The sequence below is a fragment of the Hyla sarda genome, chromosome 12, assembly GCF_029499605.1.
Source record: "Hyla sarda isolate aHylSar1 chromosome 12, aHylSar1.hap1, whole genome shotgun sequence".
In the NCBI taxonomy this organism is placed as follows: domain Eukaryota; kingdom Metazoa; phylum Chordata; class Amphibia; order Anura; family Hylidae; genus Hyla; species Hyla sarda.
The window spans coordinates 11,657,760-11,676,849 of record NC_079200.1 but is presented as its reverse complement, the minus strand read 5'-3'; the positions used below and the strand labels follow the sequence as shown (position 1 = coordinate 11,676,849).

At 44.5% G+C, this 19,090-nt stretch overlaps 1 protein-coding gene across 1 annotated transcript in view; it reads right to left on the bottom strand.

Moving 5' to 3' along the window:
- The window catches only part of VAT1 (vesicle amine transport 1), a 78,937-nt gene that overhangs the window by 19,308 nt on the left and 40,539 nt on the right, over positions 1–19,090 (bottom strand). The window contains exons 3-5 of the mRNA XM_056548034.1: positions 14,765–14,935; positions 12,970–13,059; positions 10,127–10,368 (exon numbers count right to left, since the gene is read on the bottom strand). Coding sequence (XP_056404009.1) covers positions 10,127–10,368; positions 12,970–13,059; positions 14,765–14,935 — 503 coding nt within the window. The remainder of the gene's footprint in view (positions 1–10,126; positions 10,369–12,969; positions 13,060–14,764; positions 14,936–19,090) is intronic.

Genomic DNA, 19,090 nt, shown 5'->3' with positions numbered 1-19,090 from the left:
ATAGAGAGCAGATAGAGAGCAGATAGAGAGCAGATAGAGAGCAGATAGAGAGCAGATAGAGAGCAGATAGAGAGCAGATAGAGAGCAGATAGAGAGCAGATAGAGAGCAGATAGAGAGCAGATAGAGAGCAGATAGAGAGCAGATAGAGAGCAGATAGAGAGCAGATAGAGAGCAGATAGAGAGCAGATAGAGAGCAGATAGAGAGCAGATAGAGAGCAGATAGAGAGCAGATAGAGAGCAGATAGAGAGCAGATAGAGAGCAGATAGAGAGCAGATAGAGAGCAGATAGAGAGCAGATAGAGAGCAGATAGAGAGCAGATAGAGAGCAGATAGAGAGCAGATAGAGAGCAGATAGAGAGCAGATAGAGAGCAGATAGAGAGCAGATAGAGAGCAGATAGAGAGCAGATAGAGAGCAGATAGAGAGCAGATAGAGAGCAGATAGAGAGCAGATAGAGAGCAGATAGAGAGCAGATAGAGAGCAGATAGAGAGCAGATAGAGAGCAGATAGAGAGCAGATAGAGAGCAGATAGAGAGCAGATAGAGAGCAGATAGAGAGCAGATAGAGAGCAGATAGAGAGCAGATAGAGAGCAGATAGAGAGCAGATAGAGAGCAGATAGAGAGCAGATAGAGAGCAGATAGAGAGCAGATAGAGAGCAGATAGAGAGCAGATAGAGAGCAGATAGAGAGCAGATAGAGAGCAGATAGAGAGCAGATAGAGAGCAGATAGAGAGCAGATAGAGAGCAGATAGAGAGCAGATAGAGAGCAGATAGAGAGCAGATAGAGAGCAGATAGAGAGCAGATAGAGAGCAGATAGAGAGCAGATAGAGAGCAGATAGAGAGCAGATAGAGAGCAGATAGAGAGCAGATAGAGAGCAGATAGAGAGCAGATAGAGAGCAGATAGAGAGCAGATAGAGAGCAGATAGAGAGCAGATAGAGAGCAGATAGAGAGCAGATAGAGAGCAGATAGAGAGCAGATAGAGAGCAGATAGAGAGCAGATAGAGAGCAGATAGAGAGCAGATAGAGAGCAGATAGAGAGCAGATAGAGAGCAGATAGAGAGCAGATAGAGAGCAGATAGAGAGCAGATAGAGAGCAGATAGAGAGCAGATAGAGAGCAGATAGAGAGCAGATAGAGAGCAGATAGAGAGCAGATAGAGAGCAGATAGAGAGCAGATAGAGAGCAGATAGAGAGCAGATAGAGAGCAGATAGAGAGCAGATAGAGAGCAGATAGAGAGCAGATAGAGAGCAGATAGAGAGCAGATAGAGAGCAGATAGAGAGCAGATAGAGAGCAGATAGAGAGCAGATAGAGAGCAGATAGAGAGCAGATAGAGAGCAGATAGAGAGCAGATAGAGAGCAGATAGAGAGCAGATAGAGAGCAGATAGAGAGCAGATAGAGAGCAGATAGAGAGCAGATAGAGAGCAGATAGAGAGCAGATAGAGAGCAGATAGAGAGCAGATAGAGAGCAGATAGAGAGCAGATAGAGAGCAGATAGAGAGCAGATAGAGAGCAGATAGAGAGCAGATAGAGAGCAGATAGAGAGCAGATAGAGAGCAGATAGAGAGCAGATAGAGAGCAGATAGAGAGCAGATAGAGAGCAGATAGAGAGCAGATAGAGAGCAGATAGAGAGCAGATAGAGAGCAGATAGAGAGCAGATAGAGAGCAGATAGAGAGCAGATAGAGAGCAGATAGAGAGCAGATAGAGAGCAGATAGAGAGCAGATAGAGAGCAGATAGAGAGCAGATAGAGAGCAGATAGAGAGCAGATAGAGAGCAGATAGAGAGCAGATAGAGAGCAGATAGAGAGCAGATAGAGAGCAGATAGAGAGCAGATAGAGAGCAGATAGAGAGCAGATAGAGAGCAGATAGAGAGCAGATAGAGAGCAGATAGAGAGCAGATAGAGAGCAGATAGAGAGCAGATAGAGAGCAGATAGAGAGCAGATAGAGAGCAGATAGAGAGCAGATAGAGAGCAGATAGAGAGCAGATAGAGAGCAGATAGAGAGCAGATAGAGAGCAGATAGAGAGCAGATAGAGAGCAGATAGAGAGCAGATAGAGAGCAGATAGAGAGCAGATAGAGAGCAGATAGAGAGCAGATAGAGAGCAGATAGAGAGCAGATAGAGAGCAGATAGAGAGCAGATAGAGAGCAGATAGAGAGCAGATAGAGAGCAGATAGAGAGCAGATAGAGAGCAGATAGAGAGCAGATAGAGAGCAGATAGAGAGCAGATAGAGAGCAGATAGAGAGCAGATAGAGAGCAGATAGAGAGCAGATAGAGAGCAGATAGAGAGCAGATAGAGAGCAGATAGAGAGCAGATAGAGAGCAGATAGAGAGCAGATAGAGAGCAGATAGAGAGCAGATAGAGAGCAGATAGAGAGCAGATAGAGAGCAGATAGAGAGCAGATAGAGAGCAGATAGAGAGCAGATAGAGAGCAGATAGAGAGCAGATAGAGAGCAGATAGAGAGCAGATAGAGAGCAGATAGAGAGCAGATAGAGAGCAGATAGAGAGCAGATAGAGAGCAGATAGAGAGCAGATAGAGAGCAGATAGAGAGCAGATAGAGAGCAGATAGAGAGCAGATAGAGAGCAGATAGAGAGCAGATAGAGAGCAGATAGAGAGCAGATAGAGAGCAGATAGAGAGCAGATAGAGAGCAGATAGAGAGCAGATAGAGAGCAGATAGAGAGCAGATAGAGAGCAGATAGAGAGCAGATAGAGAGCAGATAGAGAGCAGATAGAGAGCAGATAGAGAGCAGATAGAGAGCAGATAGAGAGCAGATAGAGAGCAGATAGAGAGCAGATAGAGAGCAGATAGAGAGCAGATAGAGAGCAGATAGAGAGCAGATAGAGAGCAGATAGAGAGCAGATAGAGAGCAGATAGAGAGCAGATAGAGAGCAGATAGAGAGCAGATAGAGAGCAGATAGAGAGCAGATAGAGAGCAGATAGAGAGCAGATAGAGAGCAGATAGAGAGCAGATAGAGAGCAGATAGAGAGCAGATAGAGAGCAGATAGAGAGCAGATAGAGAGCAGATAGAGAGCAGATAGAGAGCAGATAGAGAGCAGATAGAGAGCAGATAGAGAGCAGATAGAGAGCAGATAGAGAGCAGATAGAGAGCAGATAGAGAGCAGATAGAGAGCAGATAGAGAGCAGATAGAGAGCAGATAGAGAGCAGATAGAGAGCAGATAGAGAGCAGATAGAGAGCAGATAGAGAGCAGATAGAGAGCAGATAGAGAGCAGATAGAGAGCAGATAGAGAGCAGATAGAGAGCAGATAGAGAGCAGATAGAGAGCAGATAGAGAGCAGATAGAGAGCAGATAGAGAGCAGATAGAGAGCAGATAGAGAGCAGATAGAGAGCAGATAGAGAGCAGATAGAGAGCAGATAGAGAGCAGATAGAGAGCAGATAGAGAGCAGATAGAGAGCAGATAGAGAGCAGATAGAGAGCAGATAGAGAGCAGATAGAGAGCAGATAGAGAGCAGATAGAGAGCAGATAGAGAGCAGATAGAGAGCAGATAGAGAGCAGATAGAGAGCAGATAGAGAGCAGATAGAGAGCAGATAGAGAGCAGATAGAGAGCAGATAGAGAGCAGATAGAGAGCAGATAGAGAGCAGATAGAGAGCAGATAGAGAGCAGATAGAGAGCAGATAGAGAGCAGATAGAGAGCAGATAGAGAGCAGATAGAGAGCAGATAGAGAGCAGATAGAGAGCAGATAGAGAGCAGATAGAGAGCAGATAGAGAGCAGATAGAGAGCAGATAGAGAGCAGATAGAGAGCAGATAGAGAGCAGATAGAGAGCAGATAGAGAGCAGATAGAGAGCAGATAGAGAGCAGATAGAGAGCAGATAGAGAGCAGATAGAGAGCAGATAGAGAGCAGATAGAGAGCAGATAGAGAGCAGATAGAGAGCAGATAGAGAGCAGATAGAGAGCAGATAGAGAGCAGATAGAGAGCAGATAGAGAGCAGATAGAGAGCAGATAGAGAGCAGATAGAGAGCAGATAGAGAGCAGATAGAGAGCAGATAGAGAGCAGATAGAGAGCAGATAGAGAGCAGATAGAGAGCAGATAGAGAGCAGATAGAGAGCAGATAGAGAGCAGATAGAGAGCAGATAGAGAGCAGATAGAGAGCAGATAGAGAGCAGATAGAGAGCAGATAGAGAGCAGATAGAGAGCAGATAGAGAGCAGATAGAGAGCAGATAGAGAGCAGATAGAGAGCAGATAGAGAGCAGATAGAGAGCAGATAGAGAGCAGATAGAGAGCAGATAGAGAGCAGATAGAGAGCAGATAGAGAGCAGATAGAGAGCAGATAGAGAGCAGATAGAGAGCAGATAGAGAGCAGATAGAGAGCAGATAGAGAGCAGATAGAGAGCAGATAGAGAGCAGATAGAGAGCAGATAGAGAGCAGATAGAGAGCAGATAGAGAGCAGATAGAGAGCAGATAGAGAGCAGATAGAGAGCAGATAGAGAGCAGATAGAGAGCAGATAGAGAGCAGATAGAGAGCAGATAGAGAGCAGATAGAGAGCAGATAGAGAGCAGATAGAGAGCAGATAGAGAGCAGATAGAGAGCAGATAGAGAGCAGATAGAGAGCAGATAGAGAGCAGATAGAGAGCAGATAGAGAGCAGATAGAGAGCAGATAGAGAGCAGATAGAGAGCAGATAGAGAGCAGATAGAGAGCAGATAGAGAGCAGATAGAGAGCAGATAGAGAGCAGATAGAGAGCAGATAGAGAGCAGATAGAGAGCAGATAGAGAGCAGATAGAGAGCAGATAGAGAGCAGATAGAGAGCAGATAGAGAGCAGATAGAGAGCAGATAGAGAGCAGATAGAGAGCAGATAGAGAGCAGATAGAGAGCAGATAGAGAGCAGATAGAGAGCAGATAGAGAGCAGATAGAGAGCAGATAGAGAGCAGATAGAGAGCAGATAGAGAGCAGATAGAGAGCAGATAGAGAGCAGATAGAGAGCAGATAGAGAGCAGATAGAGAGCAGATAGAGAGCAGATAGAGAGCAGATAGAGAGCAGATAGAGAGCAGATAGAGAGCAGATAGAGAGCAGATAGAGAGCAGATAGAGAGCAGATAGAGAGCAGATAGAGAGCAGATAGAGAGCAGATAGAGAGCAGATAGAGAGCAGATAGAGAGCAGATAGAGAGCAGATAGAGAGCAGATAGAGAGCAGATAGAGAGCAGATAGAGAGCAGATAGAGAGCAGATAGAGAGCAGATAGAGAGCAGATAGAGAGCAGATAGAGAGCAGATAGAGAGCAGATAGAGAGCAGATAGAGAGCAGATAGAGAGCAGATAGAGAGCAGATAGAGAGCAGATAGAGAGCAGATAGAGAGCAGATAGAGAGCAGATAGAGAGCAGATAGAGAGCAGATAGAGAGCAGATAGAGAGCAGATAGAGAGCAGATAGAGAGCAGATAGAGAGCAGATAGAGAGCAGATAGAGAGCAGATAGAGAGCAGATAGAGAGCAGATAGAGAGCAGATAGAGAGCAGATAGAGAGCAGATAGAGAGCAGATAGAGAGCAGATAGAGAGCAGATAGAGAGCAGATAGAGAGCAGATAGAGAGCAGATAGAGAGCAGATAGAGAGCAGATAGAGAGCAGATAGAGAGCAGATAGAGAGCAGATAGAGAGCAGATAGAGAGCAGATAGAGAGCAGATAGAGAGCAGATAGAGAGCAGATAGAGAGCAGATAGAGAGCAGATAGAGAGCAGATAGAGAGCAGATAGAGAGCAGATAGAGAGCAGATAGAGAGCAGATAGAGAGCAGATAGAGAGCAGATAGAGAGCAGATAGAGAGCAGATAGAGAGCAGATAGAGAGCAGATAGAGAGCAGATAGAGAGCAGATAGAGAGCAGATAGAGAGCAGATAGAGAGCAGATAGAGAGCAGATAGAGAGCAGATAGAGAGCAGATAGAGAGCAGATAGAGAGCAGATAGAGAGCAGATAGAGAGCAGATAGAGAGCAGATAGAGAGCAGATAGAGAGCAGATAGAGAGCAGATAGAGAGCAGATAGAGAGCAGATAGAGAGCAGATAGAGAGCAGATAGAGAGCAGATAGAGAGCAGATAGAGAGCAGATAGAGAGCAGATAGAGAGCAGATAGAGAGCAGATAGAGAGCAGATAGAGAGCAGATAGAGAGCAGATAGAGAGCAGATAGAGAGCAGATAGAGAGCAGATAGAGAGCAGATAGAGAGCAGATAGAGAGCAGATAGAGAGCAGATAGAGAGCAGATAGAGAGCAGATAGAGAGCAGATAGAGAGCAGATAGAGAGCAGATAGAGAGCAGATAGAGAGCAGATAGAGAGCAGATAGAGAGCAGATAGAGAGCAGATAGAGAGCAGATAGAGAGCAGATAGAGAGCAGATAGTTAGTTAGAGAGCAGATAGTTAGTTAGAGAGCAGATAGTTAGTTAGAGAGCAGATAGTTAGTTAGAGAGCAGATAGTTAGTTAGAGAGCAGATAGTTAGTTAGAGAGCAGATAGTTAGTTAGAGAGCAGATAGATAGTTAGAGAGCAGATAGTTAGAGAGCAGATAGTTAGAGAGCAGATAGTTAGAGAGCAGATAGTTAGAGAGCAGATAGTTAGAGAGCAGATAGTTAGAGAGCAGATAGTTAGAGAGCAGATAGTTAGAGAGCAGATAGTTAGAGAGCAGATAGTTAGAGAGCAGATAGTTAGAGAGCAGATAGTTAGAGAGCAGATAGTTAGAGAGCAGATAGTTAGAGATATAGCTATAGCAGATATAGAAGATGAAGATATAGAAGATGAAGATATAGAAGATGAAGATATAGAAGATATAGGATATAGATATAGAAGATATAGATATAAATCTATATAGATATAAATACAGCACCGGCGCACTAGATGCCCGTGATTAGCAGCCTAGATACAACTGAGTGGATCCCTGTATTTCAACTCAAATTAGTTCAAACTGTAGAGAAAAATGTGTATCGGCGCTATGGGAGGTAAAATACAATAAGAGGACAAAGCCATCATATCACTTGTTTGAATTACCGTAAATGTAAAAACAGAAAGGGTTCATACCAGATCAAGATCGAGATCCGGCACTCGGTAATCCACTCTCTTAATGCCGATAGGAAGGAAAGCGGACCTTCAGAAACGTGTCCGATCCTTTTTGGCCCCTGGCTCTACCAGTAGTGACATCACTATTCGCTTTTTGGGTCACCTCTTTGTACTGTATTAGCAGGGAAGCGAGGCGGTGAGACGCTTCCGGCCGGAGCAGATCTCCCGGCTATCCCGATACCCCGCATATGCTAAAGGACCATTCAAGCTCCGTTTAACAACCGGGACCACCGCAGTGAAATTAGTAGTGGAGTGACCGTAACTCCGCACCGAAGTGATACAACTATCGGCATTAAGAGAGTGGATTACCAAGTGCCGTATCCAACATTGATTTCATATGAACCCTTTTGTTTTTACATTTAATTCCAACAAGTGATGATATATTTGTCATCTTATTGTATTTTACCTCCCATAGCGCAGATACACATTTTTCTTTAAAGTTTGATCCTGAATTGACGTGTGGATCAATCTTAAGGTGGCCGGACGTCCTCCCACAGCATTTTCTGGTCTGATTTGCTGAGTTTCCAAACCAAAATGAATTCCTTGTCAATTCCGCAGTGTGAACATACCCCAAGAACTGTTTGGGGAGAGGTTAGTCATTTACTACAAAAAATTTTTTTTTATTATTTATTTAATATATATTTTTTTTTTTATGTATTTTTTTATTTAATTAAAATTTTAATTTAAAGGAAGACTGCAGTAAAATAATTTTAACCCCTATCCACAGGATAGGGGTTAAGTGTCTGATCGTGGGGGGGGGGGGTGCATGACACCGCAGTCTGCACGCCTCCTTCATGTAATTCTATGGGAGAGGCAGGGAGGCATCGTTCGTGCAGCCCCCCTCTCCTATAGAGCTGTATATTTTTAAATGTAATTGATTTATTTAATTTATTTAATTAAATTTACATTATTTAATTTAAAATAAAAATATAAATTACAAAATAAAATTAAAAAAAAGTTAAACTAAAAAAGGTCGAGATTACTTGTTGGCGACCCGTGGTGGAACGTTCTCATAAAACATGAGGGAAGTGTCCCGATAGTAAAGACATCTGGATAGTGACTAAAGCTTCTTGAAGCAGCTGCCAGATGTCGGCACGGAGGGAAGCAATAGAGATAACCCAGTCAGATGGAAACGCAGACGAGCGCCCTGCTAGACTGAAGTTTTCCATAGGAAGTGCGACAATGAAAACGCCATATTGACATGTGACTGGCTATCCAGGATCGGGATCAAGTGTCCGGATAGGAAAAATATATATTTCCTGTAAGTCTGTCAGGTGATAACAAGGAACCATTGGCAGGGGGGGGCGCTGTCAACTAAGGGCATTTGCCAGCTGGCTTCATGTAGTCGCTCTTTCCCAACCAACGTGCCTCCAGCTGTTGCAAAACTACAACTCCCAGCATGCTGGGAGCTGTAGTTTTTGCAACAGCGGGAGGCACCCTGGTTGGAAAACACTGTAGTAGATTGCTGACTACATCATGGAAGGCTTTCTATTGATATAGTACAAATATATATATATATTTTCCGGAACATGTCTATTCTTTTGGCAGAATCTGCTTGGAAATGCATTGTGTCTATGGAGACGAGGTATCTCCGAGCGGTCCCTGCGCCAGCACCCACTATTTGCAGAATGACCCCAAAGTGTGAACATAGCCGAAAAGGTATCCTTCCACTGGGTGAAATGTAACGGGGAAATGTTCACCAACCAGCGTACCACCGTTGTGAACCTTCAACTCCCAGCATGCTCAGGCAACCAAAGGCATCGTATGGCCGCCAAGTACTTACAGCTTTGTGGTACTAATCTGAAGGAGTTTGTTCACCTTCATACTAATATATAACAGATGTTTATTTTCTCTTCTATTTTTATTAAGAATATAAAAAAGTATTTAAAAATATATAATATAAAATATTAATCAAGCGTCGGCTTGACGAAGCGTGTACATCACACGAAAAGGTTACCGTCCCCCTAGACGCACCCCTGCATCAGTTACGACTGAAGCTACCTGGATAAAGAAGAATTTGGTGGTGGTGCAACTGTCTTCATTTTTCCCCGAATTACCTGCACATTTTTAGATATCATTTAACAATTTATATAGTCTAATTATATTTTTAGAAAATATATACTATACACACACACACACACACACACACACACACAATTATATATACACACACACTATCTATCTATCTATCCACATATATACACACACACACAGCATTATATTATATATTTTTATATAATTTCAGATATTTAAAATATATTTTTAGATATATAATAAATATCTAATTAATAGCTTGTTATATTTTTATTTTATTTTTTATGTAAAAAAATAAAATAAATAAAATTCTGGTCTAAGGGGAAATTTGCCTCCAATACAGTGACCAATGGACCGCGCCACAGTATTTCTCATTCATATGGAAGTCGGCATGCTTCCATAAATCAGAATGTGGAGGGTAAAGTATTGCCCCAGTTATGTCCTGTGCGCGAGCCGAGTAGGACATCACTTCTGAACACATTACATGTAACTTGGTAAATGCGAACATAGAACTGGAGCCAAAAAAGGAGGAATAAGAAAGAAAGAAAGAAAGAATAAGAAAGTTTAAGAAAGAATAAGAAAAAAAAAAAAAAAAAAGAAAGAAAAGTTAATCTCCTGCCACTTCATTCAGGAGCCGTCCCTGAATTCCACATTTCACACTTTGTTTTGCGATTAATCCGACAACTAAACACCCGAAGGTACGAGATGGAACAATTTATTTCCAAATCATTGTTCATATGGAAATGGCCACTTTAAGAAGCGGAGGCGTTTCAATAGCAGGAAGCGTGGCGGGGTGTTGAGGTAAACTTTTACTTTGTTCCCAGCTGCCAACAAAAAAGTGAAATATGGCAGCGCATACCGCGGCCCGACTAGGCGGAAGCAGACTCGTGCTAGGGTCATCTGGGGGTTCCTCAGGGAGACCTTGGATTGTTCGAGCGTGGCCATGGCTGGACTCCAGTCACACTATTGTTCTATTTTACCATATCAATAGGTCAGTGTCCAACTTACCTGCTCAAAAGGATATACACTGTCGATTTTAGGCTTGATCTGCCCCTGCTTATAAAGGTCAAGCAGCGTAGCGACAACTTCCCCAAGCAGCTCCGTTTCTTCATCCAGACGGCCCAGAAGATAGCCACACACGGCCTTGTTTGCTCCGATGAGTTGCATGGCGTTTATGCTGAACTGGTTCCACCAAGACTTGGCGAGAGCCATTATGTTCTTCTTTTGTCCAGTCAACAAGTTGGCAGCCCCTGCAAGAGACACCTTTTAGTATATGGTTGGCATATCTCAGAGCATTAGTACCATTAAAGGGGTACTCCACCCCTAAACATCTTATCCCTAAAGGATAGGGGACAAGATATCTGATCGTGGGCGTGCAGCCGCTGGGACCCCCATGATCTCTGTGCAGCACCCCAGACATCTAGTGCAAAGAGCGAACTTTGCTCAGTGCTGGATAACTGGCGATGCAGAGCGGAGGCTTGTGATGTCACGGCCACGCCCCCTCAATGAAAGTCTATGGGAGGGGGCGTGACGTCACAAGCCTCCGGCGCTGCACCCGACTAAACGAATGCAGAGTGCAGCAGGAAGATCCTTTGGATAGGGGATAAGATTTCTAGAGGCGGAGTACCCCTTTAATGCTGGCATTAACATGGGTTTTCCAAGACTTAGGTGGGGACTTTGGACAGGATGAACACCAATGTGATATGGATAGCATAGCCTGACTTCGGGGACACCTGTCGAGAGGTTCATAAAAAAATAAAGTTGTTCAGTGCCATTTAAGTACATACAATGTAATTTTAGTACCAGGCAGCACCAGCTGGAGCTCTGAGGCAGTGTCATGCAGCTGATCATGGAAGGTTCTGGGAGTCCAAACCTGCCCAAATGGAGGTAGGTCACCGTTCATATCAAGTCCTAGAAAACCCCCATGGTAGAGAGTATATTGCAGTACTATGGACCTGACAGATGCAACTAATACGAGGGAAGACACTAGAAATTCCCAAGTGCTATGTGGGTGGCAGAGATCTTATAGGACTATTCCTCCATAATGTTTTCTCAGATCTCCTCCCTCTCCCCCATAACCCCCCCCCCCCAAGCAGATGGGAATTTAGCTGTAAGACTTCCAAATGGCAAATAGTTTTACAGGACATGAAGACAGATACATAGAATGTAAGGCCAGGTTCACACTGCAGAATCTCTGGACGGAATTTCCGTGGGCCGGTCATCTGTTCAGAAACACATTGCCATCTAAGGGGACGGCAATGCAGTCTGCAGGGTCCTAGCAGAAATGCCATCTGGAGATTCCTCGGTGCAAACCCAGCCTTAAAAAAGGGGTACTCCGCCCCTAGACCTCTAATCCCATATCCAAAGGATAGGGGATAAGAGGTCTGATCGCAAGGAGGCCCACTGCTGGGGACACCTGCGATCTTGGCTGCGGCACGCCAAACATCCGTGAACTTTGCTCTGTGCCAGATGACTGGTGATGCCGGGCGGAGGCTCGTGACGCCACTGCCATACCCCTTTAATAAAAGACTATGGGAGGGGTGCGACATTACAAGCCTCTGGAGCTGCAACCAACGCTCTAAACTAACGCTTGGTGCAGCAGGGAGATTGTGAGGGTTCCCGCAAGATATCTTATCCCCTTATCCATTACCACCGATCTTTAAATGGGGCCCTATCCTGTTTGGAGAAAGGCAGGACCTTAACCAAAATGACTGCTGGGGGGTGAGGGAGTGTTTAACTGAGCAGAGGACACTTCTAGCTTGTTCCAAATGTTTTGATCTGAATATCCCCAAGGAATTCAGGGCCATTCATGTGCTCAGTGAGGTTAATCTCTATTCCAAGGAGAAGGGGTTAACGTGCCACCAAGGTCGCCTGCAACACAACTCATGCGGAAATAGAATTAGTGTGAAGCCTGTATCCTGTCCTCCCGAGCGCCCAACCACCAGATTGAACAAAACCGCTCATTCTTCAAGGAGAAATGCCTGAAGAATCCCACAATGGATCGTGCAGCACGTTGAGATATGTAGTGAGGGGAGGGAGAGGTCAGCCGGGGTGGGAAAAAGGAGGAGGCCTGCCAGGGAGGGAAAAAAAGAGGAGGCGGAGGAGGCCTGCCGGGGAGGGAAAAAAAAAAGAGGAGGGGGAGGCCTGCCGGGGAGGGAAAAGAGGAGGAGGAAGCCTGCCGGGGAGGGAAAAGAGGCGGAGGAGGCCTGCCGGGGAGGGAAAAAAAAAGAGGAGGGGGAGGCCTGCCGGGGAGGGAAAAGAGGAGGAGGAAGCCTGCCGGGGAGGGAAAAGAGGAGGAGGAGGCCTGCCGGGGAGGGAAAAGAGGAGGAGGAGGCCTGCCGGGGAGGGAAAAGAGGAGGAGGAGGCCTGCCGGGGAGGGAAAAGAGGAGGAGGAGGCCTGCCGGGGAGGGAAAAGAGGAGGAGGAGGCCTGCCGGGGAGGGAAAAGAGGAGGAGGAGGCCTGCCGGGGAGGGAAAAGAGGAGGAGGAGGCTTGCCGGGGAGGGAAAAGAGGAGGAGGAGGCTTGCCGGGGAGGAAAAAGAGGAGGAGGAGGCTTGCTGGGGAGGGAAAAGAGGAGGAGGAGGCCTGCAGGGGAGGGGGAAAAAAAAAAAAAAAAAAAAAAAGGAGGAGGAGGCCTGCCGGGGAGGGGAAAAAAAGAGGGGGAGGAGGCCTGCCGGGGCGGGAAAAAGAGGAGGCAACTTCTATCATTTTCCTCTGAGGATAATGAAGTTTAGCGATTGGCATTGTCACCACAAGTCACATACCGACCCACCATGTACAAGCCGAGGGACAATCTGCTGACAGTCAACACGTGTTCTGGATAGATTTACATTCAGTGGAGCCGCGTACTCACCATAGATCACCAGTCTCCCCATGGGCTTCAATAAGTTGTAACCTTTACAAGTGTCTGATCCTCCCAGGGGGTCCAAGACAATGTCAACACCTGGAATAAAAAGGAAGGAATTCTTTAGGCTAAAACCTAATTTGCCCATTTTGGGGCCATAAAACAGCCGTTGTTACTACTGAACGGTTCACAATTACATTGTAAGAAGTTTTTATAACGGGTATGCTTTTATTTTACAGCTGTAGAAATTAGACCGACCCCGACCAAGAAGAGAAAAAAAAATAATAATTGACATGTGTCCAGACTGGTCAGTAGAGGTAGCAGGGAGAGCACCGCCCGCACTCTTCTCCCTGCTCTGTATTTGAGCAGGATGGTCCAATAGACTTACATCAGGATTCCCTCTCAGAACGCTCTGACCATCACACGACTAAACCCAAAATTCTCTCTGCTCCTCATTCTACTGATCACAATACTATCCAACGCCATCAATATATCAATTTATTTATAGATCACAGTGGCATGTCCCTTTTTTTGGCTCTATTAGGCGGCCCAGGCTGCCAGCTTAAAAAACAAAAAACCCTGTACTTCTTCCCTCCTATGTCCTCCCCACAGCCTCCACTGCTATCCCCTTCCTTCTGGGGGGGGGGGGGGGGGGGGGTGGGCTTCAGTCGACACATCCAACTGCAGCTCAGCTAATAGCTGGCCGATAAATGTTCTGCCTAGGCCAGTGATTGAGCGGCAATGTGACCCATCAGGCACCGGCACCAGGAAGAAGACCAGCACCCAGGGTCGAAATGTCAAGTGGCGATCAGCTGAGCTGCAGCCTGACACGCTGACCCCTGGCAACCAAGAAGAGGAGCATGCTGTGGAAGCGGCACGAGTTAGGTCCAGGTTTCCCCCCAATGCAGGCAACCAAAAGCAGTATTTTCAACAAGTTTTAACGCCAGAGTACCCCTTTAAACAGCATATAAAATTTAATTTTAATAAAGAAAAAAAATTCATAGATTTTCTGTGATTTATTGACTTAAAAGGGGTACTCCGACAATAATCAAGAACATTTTTTTTATATAAAAGATGGCTACTCTTGATCTGTTTCTGTATGAAAACAGCAGTTTAAATGTGTTAGGACCATGCAAACCCACTTACAGGGAATGTGTCACCAAATGTTATAAGAAAAATATGAGGTTAAATACATTTTTCAAATTTAAAATATTTTTGGAATTTTTACATTTCACTTTTTACAAATCATGAAAAAAATTAAACACACATCTTGACATATTTCCCACTGTTGGCCAGCAGAGGGAGCCACCATGAGGAATCTGGTGAAAACAAGCAACTGCTGCAAATTCTGCCTTGCTCGTCTACACCTCCCTCTTGTGTCTATGTGCAAAAAGAGAGGGGGGGAAGGGATTTTGTAGTTTCTCAATTCCACTAGGCAGAGCCATTTTGTTGGCGATTCAAGAGTGGTACAGACTACACTACCACCCCCTGCCTGCTGCTGCCAGATGTCTGTCCCATTGCCTCCTGCTACCAGTTATCCCACTGCCAGACATTTAACCACTGCCTCCTCTAATGTATTATCTAATAAAGGTCGCCTCTCCCCCTCCCTGAGAGACGCTAAGACCCCTTTCTATATACAAATTCTGTATGTATATTGGCATAAAGTCAAACCATTACAAATCCAGAATTTCTGGGTCCCTGTATTGCCGTTGCAGATTCCCAATAGGCAATGCGGCCTAGAGTTTTTGCTCCATATAGTAAGCCATTGCACACTTCTGGGCCCTCAGTTGTCGCAGGCTCTTACCTTTAGGGGAGATTTTTCGGACTTCGTCCACATAGTCGCTTGTCCTGTAGTCGATCAGGTGGGTTACTCCGCTCTCTTTCAGCGCCTCGTGCTTTGAGGCGGATGCGGTTCCAAATATTGTGACGTCTTTCACGGTTTTACAGAGCTGGATGGCTGCGTTACCGACACCACCTATAGAGAGAAAAAAATAAATACATTATCCGACAGCACAAAGTTTCCCCAACTGATCCAAAACTACAACTCCCAGCATGCCCGGACAGCCAACGGCTGTCCGGGCATGCTGGGAGTTGTAGTTTTGCAGCAGTTGGAGGCACTCTGGTTGGGAAAACACTGCCCAAGTGAAAGATTGAGCTGCAATACCGAGTGCAACCTGTGGGTAAAAGGGGCGCCACTGAGCACAAACCCTTTAGATTGCACAAGTATTTTACGGACAAACGCAGGTGCCTACTAAATGTTCTTAACCAATAACATCGCATAAACTTGAGTGGACATCAGACATGGTCACCGCAACCACAAGATGCAGCTAGTAAATAAGTCACGTTGGGAGATGGTGAAGGGTCATCGTTCCGCACAAAACCTCCACTTTCCGTGGTTTCGCTGTCTGTAGGGGAGGTCGGTTCTCTAATAAAAGCCGCTGTTGTGCTTTCTGCACAAGAATCGGATTCATGTCATCTGTTCTATAAATTCCTGGAATTCACATTAACCCCTGGTAAGTGTGGGCAGAAAATACATACATTGTGTAATGAGAGGCGGCGGAGAACCGCGGGTATGTCCTCCACAGATCCTTATCACACCAGAACCTTCTAAAAAGTGCTCGGAAATAAAAAAGGTGAAGACGGAGAAGTGGTTGGGAAGTGGAGAATCTGGAATTTGTGCTACACTTACACAGGGTGAGCTATGGAGGCTGAGGGGCCTCATCCCACTTAAATTTACAATATACACACAGTCATGGCCGTAAATGTTGGCACCCCCGACATATTTCAAGAAAATGAAGTATTTCTCACAGAAAAGGATTGCAGTAACACAGGTTTTGCTATACACAGGTTTATTCCCTTTGTGTGTATTGGAACTAAACCAAAAAAGGGAGGAAAAAAAAGCAAATTGGACCTAATATCACCAAACTCCAAAAATGGGCCGGACAAAATTATTGGCACCCTTAACTTAATATTTGGTTGCACACCCTTTGGAAAAAATAAGTGAAATCAGTGTCTTCCTATAACCATCAATAAGCTTCTTACACCTCTCAGCCGGAATGTTGGACCACTCTTCCTATAACCATCAATAAGCTTCTTACACCTCTCAGCCGGAATGTTGGACCACTCTTCCTATAAGCATCAATAAGCTTCTTACACCTCTCAGCTGGAATGTTGGACTCTTCCCTTACAAACTGCTCCAGGTCTCTTATTGGAAGGCGCCTTTTCCCAACAGTAATTTTAAGATCTCTCCACAGGTGATCAATGGGATTTAGATCTGGACTCATTGCTGACACTTCAGAACTCTCCAGCGCTTTGTTGTCATCCATTTCTGGGGCTTTTTGATGTATGTTTGGGGTCATTGTCCTGCTGGAAGACCCAAGATCTCGGACGCAAACCCAGCTTTCTAACACTGGGCTGTACAGTGCGACCCAAAATCCATTGGTAATCCTCAGATTTCATGATGTCTTGTACACATTCAAGGCCCCCAGTGCCAGAGGCAGCAAAACAACCCAAAACATCACTGACCTCCACCATATGTCACTGTAGGTACTGTGTTCTTTTCTTTGTAGGCCTCATTCTGTTTTTTTTTGGTAACCAATAGAATGATGGGCTTTACCAAACACATTGTGACATTATGTCCAATTTGCTTTTTTCCTCCTTTAATTTAGTTCTAATACACAAAGGGGATAAAACATGTGTATAGCAAAACATGTGTTACTGCAATCCTTTCCTGGGAGAAATATTTCAAGTTTCAGGGGGGGGGGGGGGGGGGGGGGCAACATTTACAGCCATGACTGTACATAAACACCTCATTGTCTGTGGTCAGTTCTATTGCTTTAAATAAATATGTGTATAATTAAAAAAAAAAAATTTCCACACACACCTCTATGTACTAGCAATACTACTGACCACCATCCACCGACCGGAAATAAAATGGAAATAAAACACAATTTCCTCCCTAATACACAGAATTTTGCTGGGCTAAAACAGTGACCCACATCCTTCCCATTTAGAGAGGAGTTTGGTTTTTTGCTGCATTCACTCGTTTTTGCAATACGGTTCCCGTATCCAGTTTCAGTGAAAAAAAAATGTATGGAACCGTATTGCAAACCATATGTACAGACATTTCATAGAAAACCGTATGCCAGCGGTTGTGTACGTTTTGCATAATTTACGGTTTTATCCGTTTTTCCCCGTACACAAAACCGTGGTCTACTACAGGTTTATGTCCGGGTGAAAAACCAGATACAACCCGTATACTTTTAAATGGTGGTCTATGGGAACTGTACTGAACCGTATGTGCGTACGGTTCCGTCCGGTTTGCATAAAACGGTTTTGCAGTTTGCACATGCGCAGTGCACGCCGAAAGTTCTTCCCACAAATAGAACAAGAAGAACTAGAACCTAAAACTATCTTTTTTTCCTCCAAAAATATAAATAAAAACCGTATGCAACCGGACAGCCGTTTTCAAACCGTATATGGTTTAAAACCGTACAGAGGTCTATACGATTGTACATGGTTTGGTCCGGTTTTGACACCTTTACAAAAAAAAACCTGATACGGGAACCATATTGCAAAAACGAGATGTGAATGCAGCCTAAGCAAAGCAGAACAGACTTTCCAGGCCGAATGGCGTGGTGGACGGCATATGCTCTATACCAGTGGTCTTCAACCTGCGGACCTCCAGATGTTGCAAAACTACAACTCCCAGCAGAAAGTTACAGATTTTTAATTTACTTCTATAAAAAAAAATCTTAATCCTTTCAGTACTTATGAGCTTCTTAAGTTGAGTTGTTCTTTTCTGTCTAAGTGCTCTCTGATGACACCCGTCTCAGGTCTGTCCAGAGGAGAAGCAAATCCCCATAGCAAACCTCTTCTACTCTGCAGTTCCTGAGACAGATGTCAGCAGAGAGCACTGTTGTCAGATAGAAACTAACAACTCAACTTCAGCAGCTGATAATTATTGAAAGGATTAAGATTTTTTAATAGAAGTAATTTACAAATCTGTAGCTTTCTTGAGCCAGTTGATCTATAAAAAAAAAAAAATAAAAAAAGCTTTTTCCTGGAACACTCCTTTAAACATCTGGGATAATAGGTGCTTCAGATCCTGACCATTAGAGCTGGAACACGGTTGTCATTCAGAAGCAAAATACCAGCTACGTCCTTGGGAAACCCATCACAGGCTTATTCTGCAGAGCCATATATAAAGCCCATTAGTGACGCCGTAAAAACCTTTAGTGGTCACTAAAAGGCACTAAAAACAAAAATAAATCTAAAAATCAAAAAGGATAACGTCGCGTTGATTAGAAACAAGGCGGCAGTGCCCTCACTTTTGTTTAGATGTCTTTGTAGTCAGATTTATTTTCTTTTCCTGTACAATACTCGAACAGGAAGTCCCATAATTGGACAGGAAGAGTGATCATTACATGCAGGAAAGGGAAAGGAAGTGCGTTCACCGCTCGCCTCTGAAAACACAGGAAGTGAGGTCATTCTCTGGAATGGGCCATTTTAAGCCACTATTATAATGATGCTGGGACCCTCTGCTGCTCACATCCAAGTGGGTGAAACAAAGAGGTCAATGAGAATTCCACATGTCCCTGGTTGGCAGGAAATGGTTGTAGTCTATTTTTAAAGCCACATTAGGGTAAAAAGTAGTAATGTGTGAATGTAAGGCTATGTTCACATCTACATTGGAGCTCAGTCACAGAAGCCATTTAGATGGATTATACAAGTTTAAATTTCTTCCAAGACAGCACCACCCCTGTCCTCAGGTTGTATGTGGTATTACAACTTTGCTCCATTCACTTCAATAAAACTGAGAAGCAATACCACATCAGGCCGGGTTCACACCACATTTTTCCAATACAGATCCTGTATACACTTTCAATTTGAAAACTGTACAGAACCGTATTGAAAACCGTATACCAGAAGATGCATCCGGTTGTGTCCATTTTGCGTCCTGTACGGTTTTGTCAGTTTTTTTCCCCGTACCCAAAACCGTAGCCTACCACTGTTTTGGTCCGGGTGCAAAACCGTATACTTTGGGAGTATATGGGAACTGTACAGAATTGTATGTGCGTACGGTTCCATACGGTTTTTGACTTTGCACAGGTTTTTTTCCTTGGAATTT